Source organism: Triturus cristatus, chromosome 2_1 (genome assembly GCF_964204655.1).
Source record: "Triturus cristatus chromosome 2_1, aTriCri1.1, whole genome shotgun sequence".
Taxonomy (NCBI): Eukaryota; Metazoa; Chordata; class Amphibia; order Caudata; family Salamandridae; genus Triturus; species Triturus cristatus.
The window spans coordinates 173,259,050-173,274,262 of record NC_140581.1 but is presented as its reverse complement, the minus strand read 5'-3'; the positions used below and the strand labels follow the sequence as shown (position 1 = coordinate 173,274,262).

At 47.6% G+C, this 15,213-nt stretch overlaps 1 protein-coding gene across 3 annotated transcripts in view; it reads right to left on the bottom strand.

Moving 5' to 3' along the window:
* Window positions 1–15,213, bottom strand: part of ARK2N (arkadia (RNF111) N-terminal like PKA signaling regulator 2N) — a 269,417-nt gene that overhangs the window by 128,204 nt on the left and 126,000 nt on the right. For all 3 annotated transcript variants that reach the window (XM_085629249.1, XM_085629231.1, XM_085629240.1), the window contains one exon: window positions 7,593–7,775. In XM_085629249.1, coding sequence (XP_085485375.1) covers window positions 7,593–7,775 — 183 coding nt within the window. The remainder of the gene's footprint in view (window positions 1–7,592; window positions 7,776–15,213) is intronic.

The following is a 15,213-nucleotide window of genomic DNA, read 5'->3' as shown; positions in this document are numbered from 1 at the left end:
GGGGTTATCCTGAAAATCTTCGGAGGTTCCCATCTTGCTTCAAGGCCCAACGGCAGAAAAAAGAATCTGAAGATGGCTACCACGCACAACGACCACCAGGGCACCGTCTGACGTCACACAGGGGACGTACCTGGCACCAAATGGTGGTCGACAACATCCAAAATAAACAAACAACAAAAAAAAGGGACTAATCTGGACCCAAATCACTAGATGGCCGAATAAGGCACAGCATGTGAATCCAGAAAAGGATTCACAAGATGAAATGCACATGGGCTTGAATCCTTCTAGAGATAGGAAGCTAGTGCAGAGTTAAGAAAAGCTAAATCTGAAAAATAGTCTGAGGAGCAAACCAAGCAGCAGAATTCTGAATTCACTAATCTCTGGATAAGGTACAATAAAGAACCCAGAAAACAATGGAGTTACAATAATCCAGACAACTGAGGGTAGCGGACTAAACAGGCTCAAAGATTTACTATGTAAAGATGGGAGAATTTTGCAGAGTTTGGTTTACTCAACAGGAAGCAGCAAGATGTTAATTTGCCAACTTGCAGGGCAAAAATAAGATAATGATGAAATAGAAAGTCAAGATTAAGAGCAGCCAGGTGGCATGGGTGGCCGCCACCTCAATAATCCCCCCACACATTCCACCAGCAAATACACATTGCTGACTCCTGCACTACACGAAGGTGGTCCGCTGCCTACGGAGCCCATTGGTGACAGCCAGGCGTGCAACACCCATAGGACTAAAAGGGCTACAGCTATCAGAAAGGTGCTATAGAGAGATGAGGTGCATTGTTGGCGAGTGGTAGGGAATTTATGGAGAAGGAAATGGGGGAGGGGGTGCCAAACAAGACTTACACCGTGTGCGACCAGTGCTAGGGCCAGCAAATGGATAGGAACTATCGTCCTGTAGAGCAGAGGTTCAGAAATTAAAGGGACTAGGGGGCAGTCTGTTAAAGGATAGCGATGGAGTGCAGACAAACCTGGAAGACTATGAGGGGCGCTTTAGAAGACGGAACAATATCCAGGTCTTGGTGGTGCCTGAGGGAGTGGGGGCCCCCGTGTGGAACGGTTTGTGGAGGACTTCATCCTTATTGTCCTGAAGCCCAAATGTCTCTTCAAGTTCTTGCCCATCGAACAAGCCCATAAGCTCTACATTCCACTGCCACGCACGATTACTGCACGCATTTTCAACCAGACCAGGATGCAATCCTTCAGGTGACGCTGCACAGGGACGCCTTACCATGCGAGAATGCGACAATCAGGATCTTCTCGGATTCTACAGAGTGCTAAGCCTACGACGCAGTTTTGATAAACCAAGCTGTGAGTGATAGCGGAGGGGAAATTGTGCCTTCAACTCACCATTCGAGGCCTTGGACTGGCTAGAGACCGGGGCGGCAGGGAGGAGAGGCGCAGGATTTACTGAACCTCTACAGGATCTTCAGCCCGGGAAACCCAAACACTGGTAAGGAAGTTCATTCTCGAAAGAATCACCACAGGGAGCCCACGCTTCTCTGGATGCCTTCCCTTACAAGGAAGGGTGGGAGGGGGCGGGGGGAGTGCAGTGGAGACTATCTGAGAGGCCCTGCCGCTGAAGGTTCGCTGGTCCAGGCCCGAGTAACTGTCTGACTGATGCGATAGGTTTGCTATGGTGGGATGGGCGTGAAGGGAGAGGGGCATGTCTGATTGTTATGTTATGAGGGGTCAGGAGCGACAGGCACTCTGCAAGTTTACAAAGCAGGAAGTTGAGGTCCTGCCAAGCAGGGTGGCGGGGAAGGGTGGTTTGTACTGTTCGTCAGCATCAGCCACTGGGTTGAGACCTAAAGTGAGTGGAACCCAAGCCCATACATGAAGACCATTAAGCTAAAAATGATTTTCTGGAGCGTAAATAGTCCGAGAGATAAAATAAACAGGGGGGGGGGGGGGGGGGGGGGTCGCTCAGTATTTGAAGTGGCAGGGGCTGGATATTGTACTGGTACAGGAAACCCACCTGAGAGGTAGAGTCCTTGCACACGCTAGGTTCACATCTGGCGCGAGGAGTGGGGATACTGATCTAGTCCCTTGGCGGCCACGGGGCAGATGGACATCTGGAGGAGACACAGTCATCTGAACCGACAACAGACTTACTCAGGGGCACACAGATCCTTTTCCAGTATTGACCACCGGCTGACAACGCGTCTACAGGGGAAGATTTAGAGAGGAGAGAATTCTGGCCAGGGAAATATCAGACCATTCATCTAGTTAGGGTGGAACTTTCAGGATGGAGGAAGCGCGAGAGTGGACAATAGACCCATGATATCTAAAAGATGGGCAATTCAGGGATAGCCTGCAGACCTATACTGAGTGCACTCTGTGGGAGGCGTACAAGACAGTGATGAGGGGGCAGGCTCTGTCACTGATAGCTGAGGTCAAGAAAAGAAGGACACAGTTGCGCTGTTTAGAATCGGGAGGTGCTAGACTTGGAATCCAGGACGGCCATGGGATTGGTACACCAGGTGAAACTTAACATGAGTAATACAAAGATGTCTCTGAGCATAAGGATAAGGTCGCTTTCTTGGCCACTCAGCATAGGCTTTGTAAGGTGGACAACAGATCTGGGCAGCTCCTGGCCTGGCTGAGGAAGTGAGACCATGAGCGGAAATAGGTGGAGACTGTGGTCACCGACAAGAAAGCCAAGACAAACAGACATTGCATAAGCGTTTGCGGAGTTTTATGGCAGTCTGTATGCTTCCTCGCAGACCTGGATACCGGCAGAAGTATGTGAGTTTCACGAGGACATAGACCTCCCAGTACTCTCCCCACCAACCTGACATGCGCTGGATGTAGAGCTCTTCACAGATGAGATGGAGTAGGCAATCAGGAAAAGTGGTGGGACCAAATGGTCTCCATGTCTAGCTATATAAAAGGCATGGCAGGGAAGGTGGTCCCTCACATTCTTTGCATTTTTCAGGAAGCGAGCCAATGGGGAAGCTTTCTTTTGAAACCGTGATTGGCTTCCATTGTAACGATCCTGAAGGAGAGCAAACAGCTGCAAAGATGTGGCTTCTACAGTCCTATCTCCCTATTGAATGCAGAAGTAGAAATCCTAGCAAAACTGATGGCCAATAGGTTAAAATGTGTGGTGCTGGACCTTGTCCACCCGACCAGTCAGTCTTCATGCCCAACAGGAGACCCCGAATTTACCTGTGCAAACCATACAGCTGTATGGCCTTCGTGGAGTGTGCATCGGAGCAGACTGTGGTACTCTCTCGAGGAAAAAAATGCCATTTGACTTTCTGGAGTGACCCTTTCTGTTTCGGGTGGTAGAGCACAAGGGGTTTGGCCCAGAGTAGAGGAAGTGGGCTGGCTTACTGTATAGTTAAAGCATGGCACTGAAAAGTCAATGGGCAGCTCTTGGAGGTCGTTTGGCTGCTCAAGGGAATGAGATCGAGTTGACCTCTATCCCTAATACTTTCGGCGGTGGCCCTAGAACCAGTTGCGGCATTGGATACGAAAGGATGGGCTGGTGAGGGGTCTGAGATCCATCCTGGGATGAGAGAATCTCGCTCTATGCGGATGATGTCCTTCACGTGGCCCAGCCAGACTTCACAGTCCCAAGGCTCTCACATATCTTCCACCTCTTTGGCTCCTATTCTGTCTACTCTATTAACTGGGAGAAGTCCTATCTTTACCCACTGTCTGGGGGTGAGGGAAGTGTCCCTAAAGGCCTCCCGCTCCAGACTACGCTTGAAAGCTTTTGGTATCTGGGCATCTGGGTGATGAGTAATAATTCCTCAGTGACGACCACTATGTCATCTTTTAGGAGTTCAGGAATGATGTGAAATTCTGGAGTACTCCGCTCCTTTCCCTTCTGGGAAAGGCGGCAATATACAAAATGAGAACGCTGCTGAAACTACTATACGTACTCCAGAACACACCATAGAGGGTGCAGGATTCTTTTTTCTGGCAACTGGATAGTACAGTGAGGCTACTGTTGTGAAATGGCAAGACACCATGTATAGCTTTAGCAAAACTGATAAAGGGGGTTATATCATGGGTGAATAGCTCTGCCAGATATTCAATACTATTGGGGGGTTCAGCTGGCCACAGTAAGTGACTGGGCATATACAAAGCTTGAGGAGCCGGCACTGTCAGCAGATAGGCACGCTATGGGTAGAAGGGTGTACCTGGCCACCCGTTACAGACTTTGGCAGCATGGGCATCTCCCACATCACACAAATGCCGTTGCCAGGGTCTGGACACATGTCTTGGCACACCTAGGATGGCGGAGGAAACTGACCAGGGCTTCACTTCTATGGGATAGTGACACACTGAGGGAGGGAGGCAGTCTGGAGAGTCTCAATCCATGGGGCATGATTGGCATCTCCACCTTGGGCAACGTTTGGGGGGAGAGGGAGCTAAAGACATTCAAGCAGCTTTGGCAGGAGTATAGCTTAGCGGAACAGGGGTATTCCTCTACCTGAAAGTGTGCCATGTCCTTGCAGCACACATCCCTGGGGGATACAAGCTTGAAGATTCATCGCCCCTGAAAGTACAGGGTGCTAGGGGAACCACTGTCTAAGATAGCAATCTCCCCAATATACCAGAAAATAATGGCCAATTCACTGGAGAGGCTGACTAAGCCGAAAGCTACCAGAGAACAGGACGTGGATCCCTTAGAGGATGGGGAGTGGAAGGAAGCGCTCCAGGCCTCAAGAGTGATATCAGAGCAGAGTTCAGTTTGAAACAGCTCCAGATGCTGCATATGGCCTACTACACTTGGGAGATCCTCTAAGACGGGGAGGGTGGACTCCTCTGGGTGTGGTAAAGACTGGGGGGTAGGGGATTTTTCCTATACGGTGTGGTCCTGCATGAAACTAAGCCCTATTGGGTGGTGAAGTGTCAGGGCTTCTAAAATGTTAACGGCACCAATGTGGGCAGTACTGCTAAGAAGCTGATACTCAATGTTAGGAGAGCTGATGATCCGTCACGATACACCATGGCGTTCCTATGGTGGGCCCCAAAAAATAAGAGAGTATGGAACCCATCGAGAAGCTACCGGGGTGACATATATGATATTAATCAATGTTTATTGATATGTACCTTTCAATGCAGACTCCAGCAGAGCAACAGTGGCTGCTGATGTTTGGTTATACGTTGAAAACTCAATAAGAAGATTTCCACTAAAAGAAAAACTTACAAGCAAACGAAACAGGTGCAAGCTGAATGATCAGCTGAGGAGGACAAAAGTCAGATGGCAAGGCTGATTTTGCCCAGGAAAAATAAGAATCTCAGTATTCAGTGTTAACTTTCAAAATGTTCTTCCTCAGGCAATCTGCCACTTTTAGCATCCGGTCATAAATGTCGGGGCCAGTGTTCGGTGCATATCCATCAAATGAAAAAAATATTTGAAGTATTGTCGACATTAAACAGAAAGCGGATTCCGACCGAATAGGCTCCGTTAAGGGACAAACAAACAAATTAAAAAGAGTGGGGTTGAGGGATGAATCCTGTGGAACCCAGCAGGAGAGAGCTTTGAAGTCAGAAAAGAAGGGAGCAAGAGATTACCTGGGCACAATATCACAGGTAGATCTGACCCAAACAAGGGCATTTATCTGACCGTCCACTTGTGACAAATGACTAATCAAAGCATAGGTGTCTCACACACAGTAGTTAAGTCTTACAGGGAGAAGGCAGATGAACTACCAAGAGCAGAAAACTGCCAAAAGTGAGATAGAGTCAATGGGGCTGGTAATTGTAAGGAAAAAGGGCAGTGGAGAGCGTATTCATAGGCATTCTGGTAACTAAAGAGAAAAGGACCATGTGTTTGGCCCCATAAAGATAAGAAAACCTTTTACGCCAGCAGTAAGTCGGGGCAGCCAGTCCAACTGGGACGGCTCTAAAAGAGAAAAGTGTACGTCACGAGGCGCTCCTTTCCAATGGCTGGCCACCGTTTAGCATAAACGGTGACACCAGCCAATGGAAAGGAGGGGCGGGGCTTAAAGCCCACTAGAGAAATCTAACCAAAACATTAAATCACGACAGCGAGACTGCGCATGTCTGCGCAGTCTTACGCCAGGCGAGACCTAAAAAGGAGTATTAGCAGTACTAAGATTGAAGGCTAGTTATTTACACAATAGAGGAAATGTAGAACTGTTCCAGGGCAGTCTTATAGAAAGCTATGCGGTTTACAGAAAAGTAGCACACTTAATTCAAAAGGTGTTATTTATCAATGTAAAGTCAAAGGCGGAGTACTCCTTTGAATGCACATGTTCGGGAACGGGATTTTACAGCGGACACATATGAAATCTTTTACACTACAAGTATATATATCTGATGATCACTAATTCTTAATACTCTGGATAAAAAACAAATGACCCACACCGAGTCTTCTGATTAATATGCTCCCTCTGTTGCCCTCTTCAAAGTAAGAAACCGGCCTTAAACAATTCCCAATCTAGGAATAAATTATATACATACACAAATACTTTGCAAGATTGTGGTCCTGTCAAACATTGCATCAATATACTAAGTTGAAGGGCATAGTTATTTCACGCTCTCAAGCGGTTATCCTTCACTGTTACATTACAGCAGCTCTTTAGTAGGAATCAAAGTCACGTCCTGGCTGGCCACTTACATCAAGGGCTAGATACAGCATGATCACCACTCTTCACAACAAGCAATCACAGGGGGTAGGATCAATCAAGACAGAAGCACTCTTAGCCTGAAGAGGACCACTGGCGTACCCTAAACAACAAAACTACAGGGAAGGGTGAAACACTTCCAGACTGCCAAGCCAGAAAGCCACTATCTGTTTCAAGGACACTCATACCACTTCAGCTATTGAAGCAGGACGCTGCTTTCCCCACACTAACTCCAGTTTCATGTGTAGCAAAATATCCTTGAGATTACCACAGGATACCATCATTGAGTGACACCAACCGCAGTAATCTACATCAGAAGGCACTGATGGCTACAAAACCTCTACCGTCGCCATAATCCACATACATTTTGCATCCTTTAGAGACAACCTCTGGGTGAAAAATGCAAAGCAAGGTAGTGTGCTACTTCAATAATCCCAGGTCTTAAATTACTTACATGAGGGTAAGTGGTATAGTAGTAAGTGATAAATCTTACTGTAAGGAACAATTCTAGTTTACCCTGAACAGCCATATCAGCTCAAGAGGCAATGGAGTAAATGAAGTTAAACAAGTTACAAACCCCAGCCAACTGTCTATACAAGGGCATATTGGAATACTTACTGTTGGTCTACGGAGCAGTCAAATGAAAAAAAAAATCATTTCACTTATTGCCCCTTCAAATGCATTTCCAAAGATCAAAAAAATGTTCACAGCATAGTACTGGACTACTTGGGTAAATACATACCACTAGCAGAAATGGTAAAGTCTATTTGAACTTAGAAAGTGGCTGATCTGTAGCAGTTCAGTTTTTATGCATTTAATTCTGCAATGCATTACATGACACGGAAGCAGCCTCAAAGCGCACAATAAGAGAAAGCGGTCAGTGGGCATGTCAGACTTAAGGAGATCAGGTACCTACAAATGCTTTTTTTGTGAATTTAGAAAAGATTTTCAAGATTAAACGAGACAAACCTGTGTCAGCATTCATCTCTTCCAGTAACCCACGGGTCCGCCAGGTTCTTCCGGTGTCATGATGAATTACAGAATTTTTGTGCTCCTGAACCACGGCAGCCGCCAAGAGGTTATCCATATTTACCACTTCAGGGTCAGAGTTTGTGTCAGATATATCATAATGGGCTACCACAGGCACTCCATCTGGAGGGAAAAATAGAATATGTTGCCGATGTTTTAAACATAAGTTCATCAAAGGGTGTTTAACTTTTTAATGGCAATGCGTAACAATCACACCAGTGACAAACATTTCTGATGGTCAGGTGGCATTTAAACCTCAAAATACAACAAATTATTGATGAGGCGATTTTAAATAAAATTAAGTGAGCGTTTTATTTCCGTGTACAACACGCTGATTTTATTCAAAAGATAAAATAAAAAAGTTGTTTATTTTAAGCTTTAATAGGCAGAATTCATTTCTTTTAGACTTCTAAAGAGTTGGGTTCATGTTATGACTCTCAAAGACTCGAAACATTAGTTCATATCTTTGAAGCAATGAACTGAGACTTAAAACATCAATGCCTAACTCACTATTTCCTGAAGAAGCTTATAAATTGGGATACGGTGAAGTGGGAAATTCCTCTCACAGACACCGCTTTGGTAGAAGGAACATGAGAGCCATCTGCTGTTGCATTTGGCTTGGCATATAAAAAGGAAGTGGTGGGGCCCCACAGCTGGTAATGTTGGGTAAAAATCGACTACAAGACAATCTTCCAAGCAACCCATAAACAAGGTCAAAGAAAAATAAATAACTTCGAAAAGCAACTGTTTTACTTACAATAAAAAGATACGTACGGCTCATTACGACGCAAAGGATTCATTTTTAAAATTCTTTATGTCGACTTCTAGTGCAAGCTAAGATACGTTCCAAATCGCTTCAAAGTTGGTATTACAAAAGAGGATAGAAGCGCTACCTTAGATCAAAGACAAATGATGCCTGGAAGAGAACGTCAGCATCAGCAGAGAAGCAGAATGGAAGAATTAAGTCTTAAATGTCATTTTAAACTCGAGGCAGTGGGATTCTTAAAAGGCAGATGAAGGAAGCAAGTTGCAGAGGAAAAAAAAGTACTTGAGATTTGAATGATTTGCTGCCAAAGCTTTTGTCCCATGCAGGTTAAACAGCTAGACTGTTTTCGGTAGCATACATTTGGCGTCTGGTCAGTTGGTACCACAGCAGTGGTTTAGTGAGATGCATTGAGCACAAGGCCCATCATCACTGAAGTCTAAGATGTTGAAAGTGGTCTCCGAGTGGAAGTGGAGTGCTCAGTGCGACTCAATCCAGGGATGAGAAGAGTGATCTTGTTCTGGGCTCTGCAGTTTGACTGGCAAGGTGGATGGAAAAAATAACATTTCACCCATCAGGTCTATATCTAACCACCACCCCCAAGATTGGCACGCAATTTATATTGTGCCACTAAAAAAAAGCATTCTTTCAAATTGAAGATTGCTTAGGTTTTCAGGTCATGAGCTAATCTATTTTCAGAACCAAACACAATATATACATTTAAGCAAGTGACCAAAAACTATAAAAAATGATCAGGGCAGAAACTGTTTTTGACGCCAAAGAAAAGTCTATTCTTTCAGGCTGCTACAAAAAGTAATAGCATCAGTCTACTATATAAAATCTCACAATTCAATAGATGGATTCACTTAGCAAAACACTACTTTATTATGTATGTTCCACTGACCACAGTGAAACTCCTTAACCTAATGTCGGCCCAGAGCCACCATCATTAAAGGGATAACTCCCCGTCACGACGCCTTGGAAGAGACTGCTGCGCCATGCTTTACAGCTGAGCCGGGATTAACCATGCACTCTGGATTTGTGATCAATGGAGCAAAAAACCAAAGCATATATGTATTGTTTTATGTAAATAACCCGTACAATCCGCTGGAGAAGAAATGATGGCCAAATATGGCAGTAGAGGATTTAGCTAGAGCTTGATCTGCCCTCAAAGACTGAGACATTGCCACTTAGAAATGCAATGGGGGAAACAGGATTTGTCACTTCCCCTCCGAAAGTGCCATCACTCTACCCAGGGAAAACAAAGTGAGATTGGAAGTGAAAGACGATCTAAAACTCTAAAACTGTTCCTGCTCTCTTCAGAAATGATTTCCTTTGACAGGAGCACAATCACAATTAATGTGCCACCTATTTTAGTCACTAAAATTAGTAACAAGCAGGGCAATAACTAGGAATATCAAAGCTATGCAAATGATGGATAATCAGACAAAAAACCTACCAGAACTGAGAAGGTTATTTTATGCTCTGCCAGAATATGGCGGTCAGAAGAGAACCCACCTTCAAACAGAAACCAAGGGGTAAATGCATTAAAATTAAATGCTCAGCGCATTAGAGCACTTCAAGCCTGCACTATTCAGCCAAGGTTTGGTTTCTAGCACCACAGCTGGGGCACCTCTGCCTACTTTGTGAACTGGTCCGTCTCTCTTCCAGATGACTTAATACAACAACTGGACTAATCTTAACCCTGTTGGAAAGACTCTGGAAATATGGGTCTTCATTCCCAGAATGAGAGATCATATTTGAGTCAGGGTGGCAAGGCACCTGAACATCTACAAACAAGATCCCGCATATCCAAGTCACTGGTAATAAACAGACTAATTTTCAACTAGAACGATCAATACCTGCAAGCTTAACCATTGTGAGTCAACAAGCTATCACACTACAAATCACTAAAATATAAAAGGTGCCTGAAAGTAACGAATAGTTTCTTACCTGTCGGTGTAGTTTTGCAGCTTGAAGATCTTTCTGGATTCACTATGCTGTGCATTATTCCGCGATCTTGTGGTTGGGTCAGGATTCGTAGTCTTTTCTTTTTTTTTGTAGCCCAGGTGGGCGTCGACGACCACCATTTGGTGCCCCTCCCGTGACGTCGTCGTGCTTCCTGCGGAAGTCCCACCTTTGGGGCGCCATCTTCGGGTTCTTTTTTCCCCTTTTTTTTTTTTTTTAACCCTAGGCGATTGATTAATTCTTCTTGTCCATTTTTCTGTAATTTTTTATTCCTTCTGATCTTTTCCATTTCACCCCCTCTTCCTCCAGCCTCATCTTCCTGGCGGAGGTGGGTGGGTTCGCTAGTGAATCCAGAAAGATCTTCAAGCTGCAAAACTACACTGACAGGTAAGAAACTATTCGTTTTGCAGCGTGAATCTTTCTGGATTCACTATGCTGTGCATAGACTTTGTAGCGGTTTTCCTAATTTTGTGGCGGCTGGGTGGTAGATGAGCGTTGGTCGTTGAAAATGTGTTGAAGCACCGTCTGTCCAACCTGTGCTTCCTTGTTCATCTGAATGTCCACGCAGTAGTGTTTTGTGAACGTGTGCACAGATGCCCAAGTTGCCGCCAGACATATGTCCTGGATGGGCGTGTTTGCCAGGAAGGCAACAGTGGCCCCCTTCTTCCTTGTGGAGTGAGCCTGAGGCCCCTCCGCTAGCTCCTGTCCCGCCTGTTTGTGGCAGAATTGAATAGTGAGGGCAATCCATCTAGCGATGGTGCTCTTAGTCACTGGCCTACCCATGAAGCTAGTAGCAAAGGACACAAACAGCTGCTTCGACTTCCTGAGTTCCTTGGTTCTCTCAATGTAGTGCATCACCGCTCTTCTTGCGTCGAGGGTGTGCAGGGCCTTTTCTGCGTTTGAAGTCGGGTTTTGGAAGAAACTTGGTATCTGAATACTCTGATTCATGTGGAACGCCGACACCACCTTGGGCATGAAGTGTGGGTCTGTTCTCAGGACTATTCTGTCCTTGTGAATCTGAATGTAGGGCTCCTGTAGTGTTAGTGCTTGAAGCTCGCTCACCCTGCGTAGTGAGGTTATGGCCACCAGAAAGGCCGTTTTAATCGTCAACATCTGCAGTGTGGCCTTGTGAATGGGTTCAAACGGTGCCTTCATGAGCTCCGTCAGAACCACGTTCAGATTCCATGCCGGCGGCGGCAACCTTTTCGGGGGGGCCATCCTTTTGGCTCCTTCCATGAATCTCTTCACCACCTGCGAGGTGAAGAAACTTCCACCCTTTTCACCTCTGGTGTAGGCCACGATTGCCGCTAGGTGTACCCTTAGGGAGCTCGAGCAGAGGTTACTCTTTAGAAGGTGTGTGAGGTACCTCAGTACTGTTGAGTCTCTTGTCATTCTGTTTTGCAGGCCCTTTTTCCTGCACCACACAGTGAATCTCTTCCATTTTGCGCTGTAGCACTTTCGTGTAGTTGGTTTCCTTGCCTCCCGTAGCACTCGCATAGTGCTCGGAGGCAATCTTAGGTGAGCGAACTCTAGGTCTTCAGGAGCCATGCCGCCAGGTTGAGGGTCTCTGGCTCTGGGTGCAGGACCTCTCCGTTTTGCATTGAGAGCAGGTCCTTCCTCCTTTCGAACCTGTATGGATTGCCCTGCGCCATTTCTTGAATTTGTGAGAACCATGTCTGCCTCGCCCACTGCGGAGCCACTAGGATCAGAGTCATGTTGCTGGTTCTGCACTGGTCGAGCACTCTGTGCAACAGGGGTATCGGTGGAAAGGCGTAGGCAAATGTCCTCGACCAGCTTATCCATAGGGCATTTCCCTGGGATCGCTGATCTGGTTGCCTGGACGCGAAGCTTTGGCATTTTGCATTGTGGCGTGTTGCAAATAGGTCTATTGTGGGAGTTCCCCATCTCCGGAAGAGTTTCTCCGTTTCCTGGCCATTGAGCTCCCACTCGTGCGATGCCGAGGTCTGCCTGCTTAGCCAGTCTGCCTCCACATTGTCCTTCCCCGGTAGGTGAATTGCCAGTAGATCTATCCTGAGAGGTATGGCCCATCTCCAAATCTCCTGAGCTAGAGAGGAGAGAGGGAACGACTGTGTCCCCCCTTGTTTGTTGATGTAGAACATTGCCGTGGTGTTGTCTGTTTGAACCAACACCCTCTGGTTGTACAGGTGCCTCTGGAATGCCTTCAGGGCTAGCAGGATTGTTTTCAACTCGAGGTAGTTGATATGGCGAACCGCATCTGCTGGAGCCCACAGACCCCTCACTCTGAGGTTGTCCATATGCGCTCCCCATCCCTTTTGCGATGCGTCCGTGGTAATGGTCACTGTTGGGATTGGTGGTGTCAGGCTTCTCCCTGCTGTCATGTTGTCTCTGTTCCACCAAGTTATCTCCTCCTGCACTGCGTGCGTAACAACCACTAGATCCTCCCAACTTCCGTTTGCTTGTGACCATTGCTGTTGTAGCCATTCCTGGAATGGTCTCATGTGCAGGCGTACATTCGGCACCAGCTGGATACACGACGACATCATCCCCATCATCTTGCTCACAGCCCTCACTGTCAGAGCTCGCCCCGTCTGGTAGAGCCGCGTCTCCTTCAGTAGTGCATCTGTCCTCTTGTCGCTGGGCACTACTGTACTGTTGAGGGAGTTGATTTTCGCCCCCAGGAAAATCTTCACCTGTTCCGGTTCCAGCGATGACTTGCCCCAGTGGATCAAGAACCCCAGATTCGTGAGGGTGTCTGTTACGCGTTTTGCGTGCCTCTCGCACTTCTCGCGTGAGTTTGCCTTGACCAGCCAGTCGTCTAAGTAGGGGTAGACATGGATTCCCTGTCTTCGTAGGTGGGCCGCGACCGCCGACAGGCATTTTGTAAAGACCCTTGGTGCCGATTTTAATCCGAAGGCCAGGGTTGTGAACTGGTAGAGTTCCTGTTCGATGTTGAATCTTAGAAGGCCCTTGTGTCTTCTGTTTATTGGGATGTGAAGGTAGGCATCCTTGAGGTCCACGGTGACCATGAAGTCCCCGTCTCTTATTTGGGGCAGTACCTCCTGCAGCGAAGTCATTTTGAACTTCTGCGTTCTGATGAACTTGTTTAGGTAACGCAGGTCCAGGATGGGTCTGAGGTTTCCGTCTACTTTCGGGACCACGAAGTAGTTTGAGTAGACCCCTTTGTTGCGTTCTCTGAACGGCACTGCCTCTATGGCTCTCTTTTCTAGAAGCTTCCGTGTTTCTTCTCTGAGTAGTGCCAGTTCTTGGGCCGATCTCTGTCTTCCCTTTGGTTTCCTGTTTGGAGGTCTTTTCTCCAACTCTACGCAGTTTCCGTACTGCATGATGTTCCGTATCCACTTGTCTGTGGTTATACGCCGCCACTCCTGAAGGTAGAACCTCAGTCTTCCGCCTACTGGTGTTGTATGTTCGTAGGCTTTTGAGTATTTTCTTCCCCCTGATGTTACTTTTTTGCGCCTCACCCTTGGGGGCATGACGAGGGTAGGCGTCCTCTTGCGTGCTGAGTCACTTTGATGAGGGCTGTTCGCCCCCTCTCCTCCTTTGGCCACGCCCGTTCCCTCTCCCGCGAAAGGACTGGCCCCGAGGTTGGTACAGCCAGTTTTGCTTCTGCTGACCTTGTCCGCGACTTTCACCCTGCTGACCCTGCTGGAATGTCTGGTGCGACTGCCCCTGCTGGCTTCCTCCCCTACCGTAGGGTCTCCTCGAGGGATTGCCTCGCCTCATTCCCCTCAGCTGTAGGGCCCCCATGGACCTCGCCGTTTCGTTTTCTTTTTTCAGCTGGGTGAGCTTCTCGTCCACTGTTGCTCCGAACAGTGTCTCTCCGATGAAGGGGGTGCCAAGGATGTTGTTCTGCACCTCCGGTTTGAATCCCGAGATTCTTAGCCATGCATGCCTTCTCTCGGTGACCCCTATGGCCATGAGTCTTGCTGAAGTCTCTGCCCCGTCCAACACCGTCTTTATACAGGAGTTGGCGATGTTCTTGCCTTCGTCTATCAGGTGTGAGGCTCTCTGGCGGTATTCTTCGGGGAGGTGCTTTACTAGCTCCCCCATCTCGTCCGAGTGCTGGTACTGGTGTCTATTGAGGAGTGCATTGGAATTCGCCATGCGCCAGTGCATTGCGGCGTTTCTCTCGACCTTTCTTCCTGTGAGGTCTATCCTCCTGCTCTCCTTATCAGGTGGTGGGCCCAAGGTTGCTGGTACGTTGGCCCTTCTCCTGGCCGTGGAAGCTATGATGGAGTCGGCGGTCACGCTACCCTTGATGTAAGGGGGGTCCAGGGAAGAGTGTTTATATTTCTTCTCTGTCCTGGGCGTGATCGACCGGCAGGTCGCTGGTTCCTTGAAGGCTTCTCTCCCCTGATTCATCACACTTTGTAGCATGGGGAGGAACTGGCTCCTTGTCTGGATGGGGAGCAGGGTCTCGAGTAGGAAATTGGCTTTCGGCTTCTCCTCGTCGAGTTTGACGCCGAAGGCTGTTGCTGCGCTCCTGACCACCATATTGTACACCCCGATGTCGTCGGGTGGCGAAGGCCTCGAAGGGTACGTGTCCACGGACTCCTCCGGGTTCTCGGTGTCGAGATCGTGCCATTCGATCTCGTGGCTGGTCGATGGTGCCGAGCCGTAGACCGACTGTTGGTCTTTTTCCTCGGCTTCCTCTTCATAATAGGTCTCGTCTTCCTCTTCGAGATCCCTCATCAGTCCCTCGGTGTCGAATTCATCCTCGACCCCGACGACGTCCGCCGATGAAACCGTTGGAATCTTGAATTCCTTCATCTTGGCGTCGAACTCCTTCTTCCTTTGAAGGATGTTCTCCATTTCGGCCTCGAGCCGCCT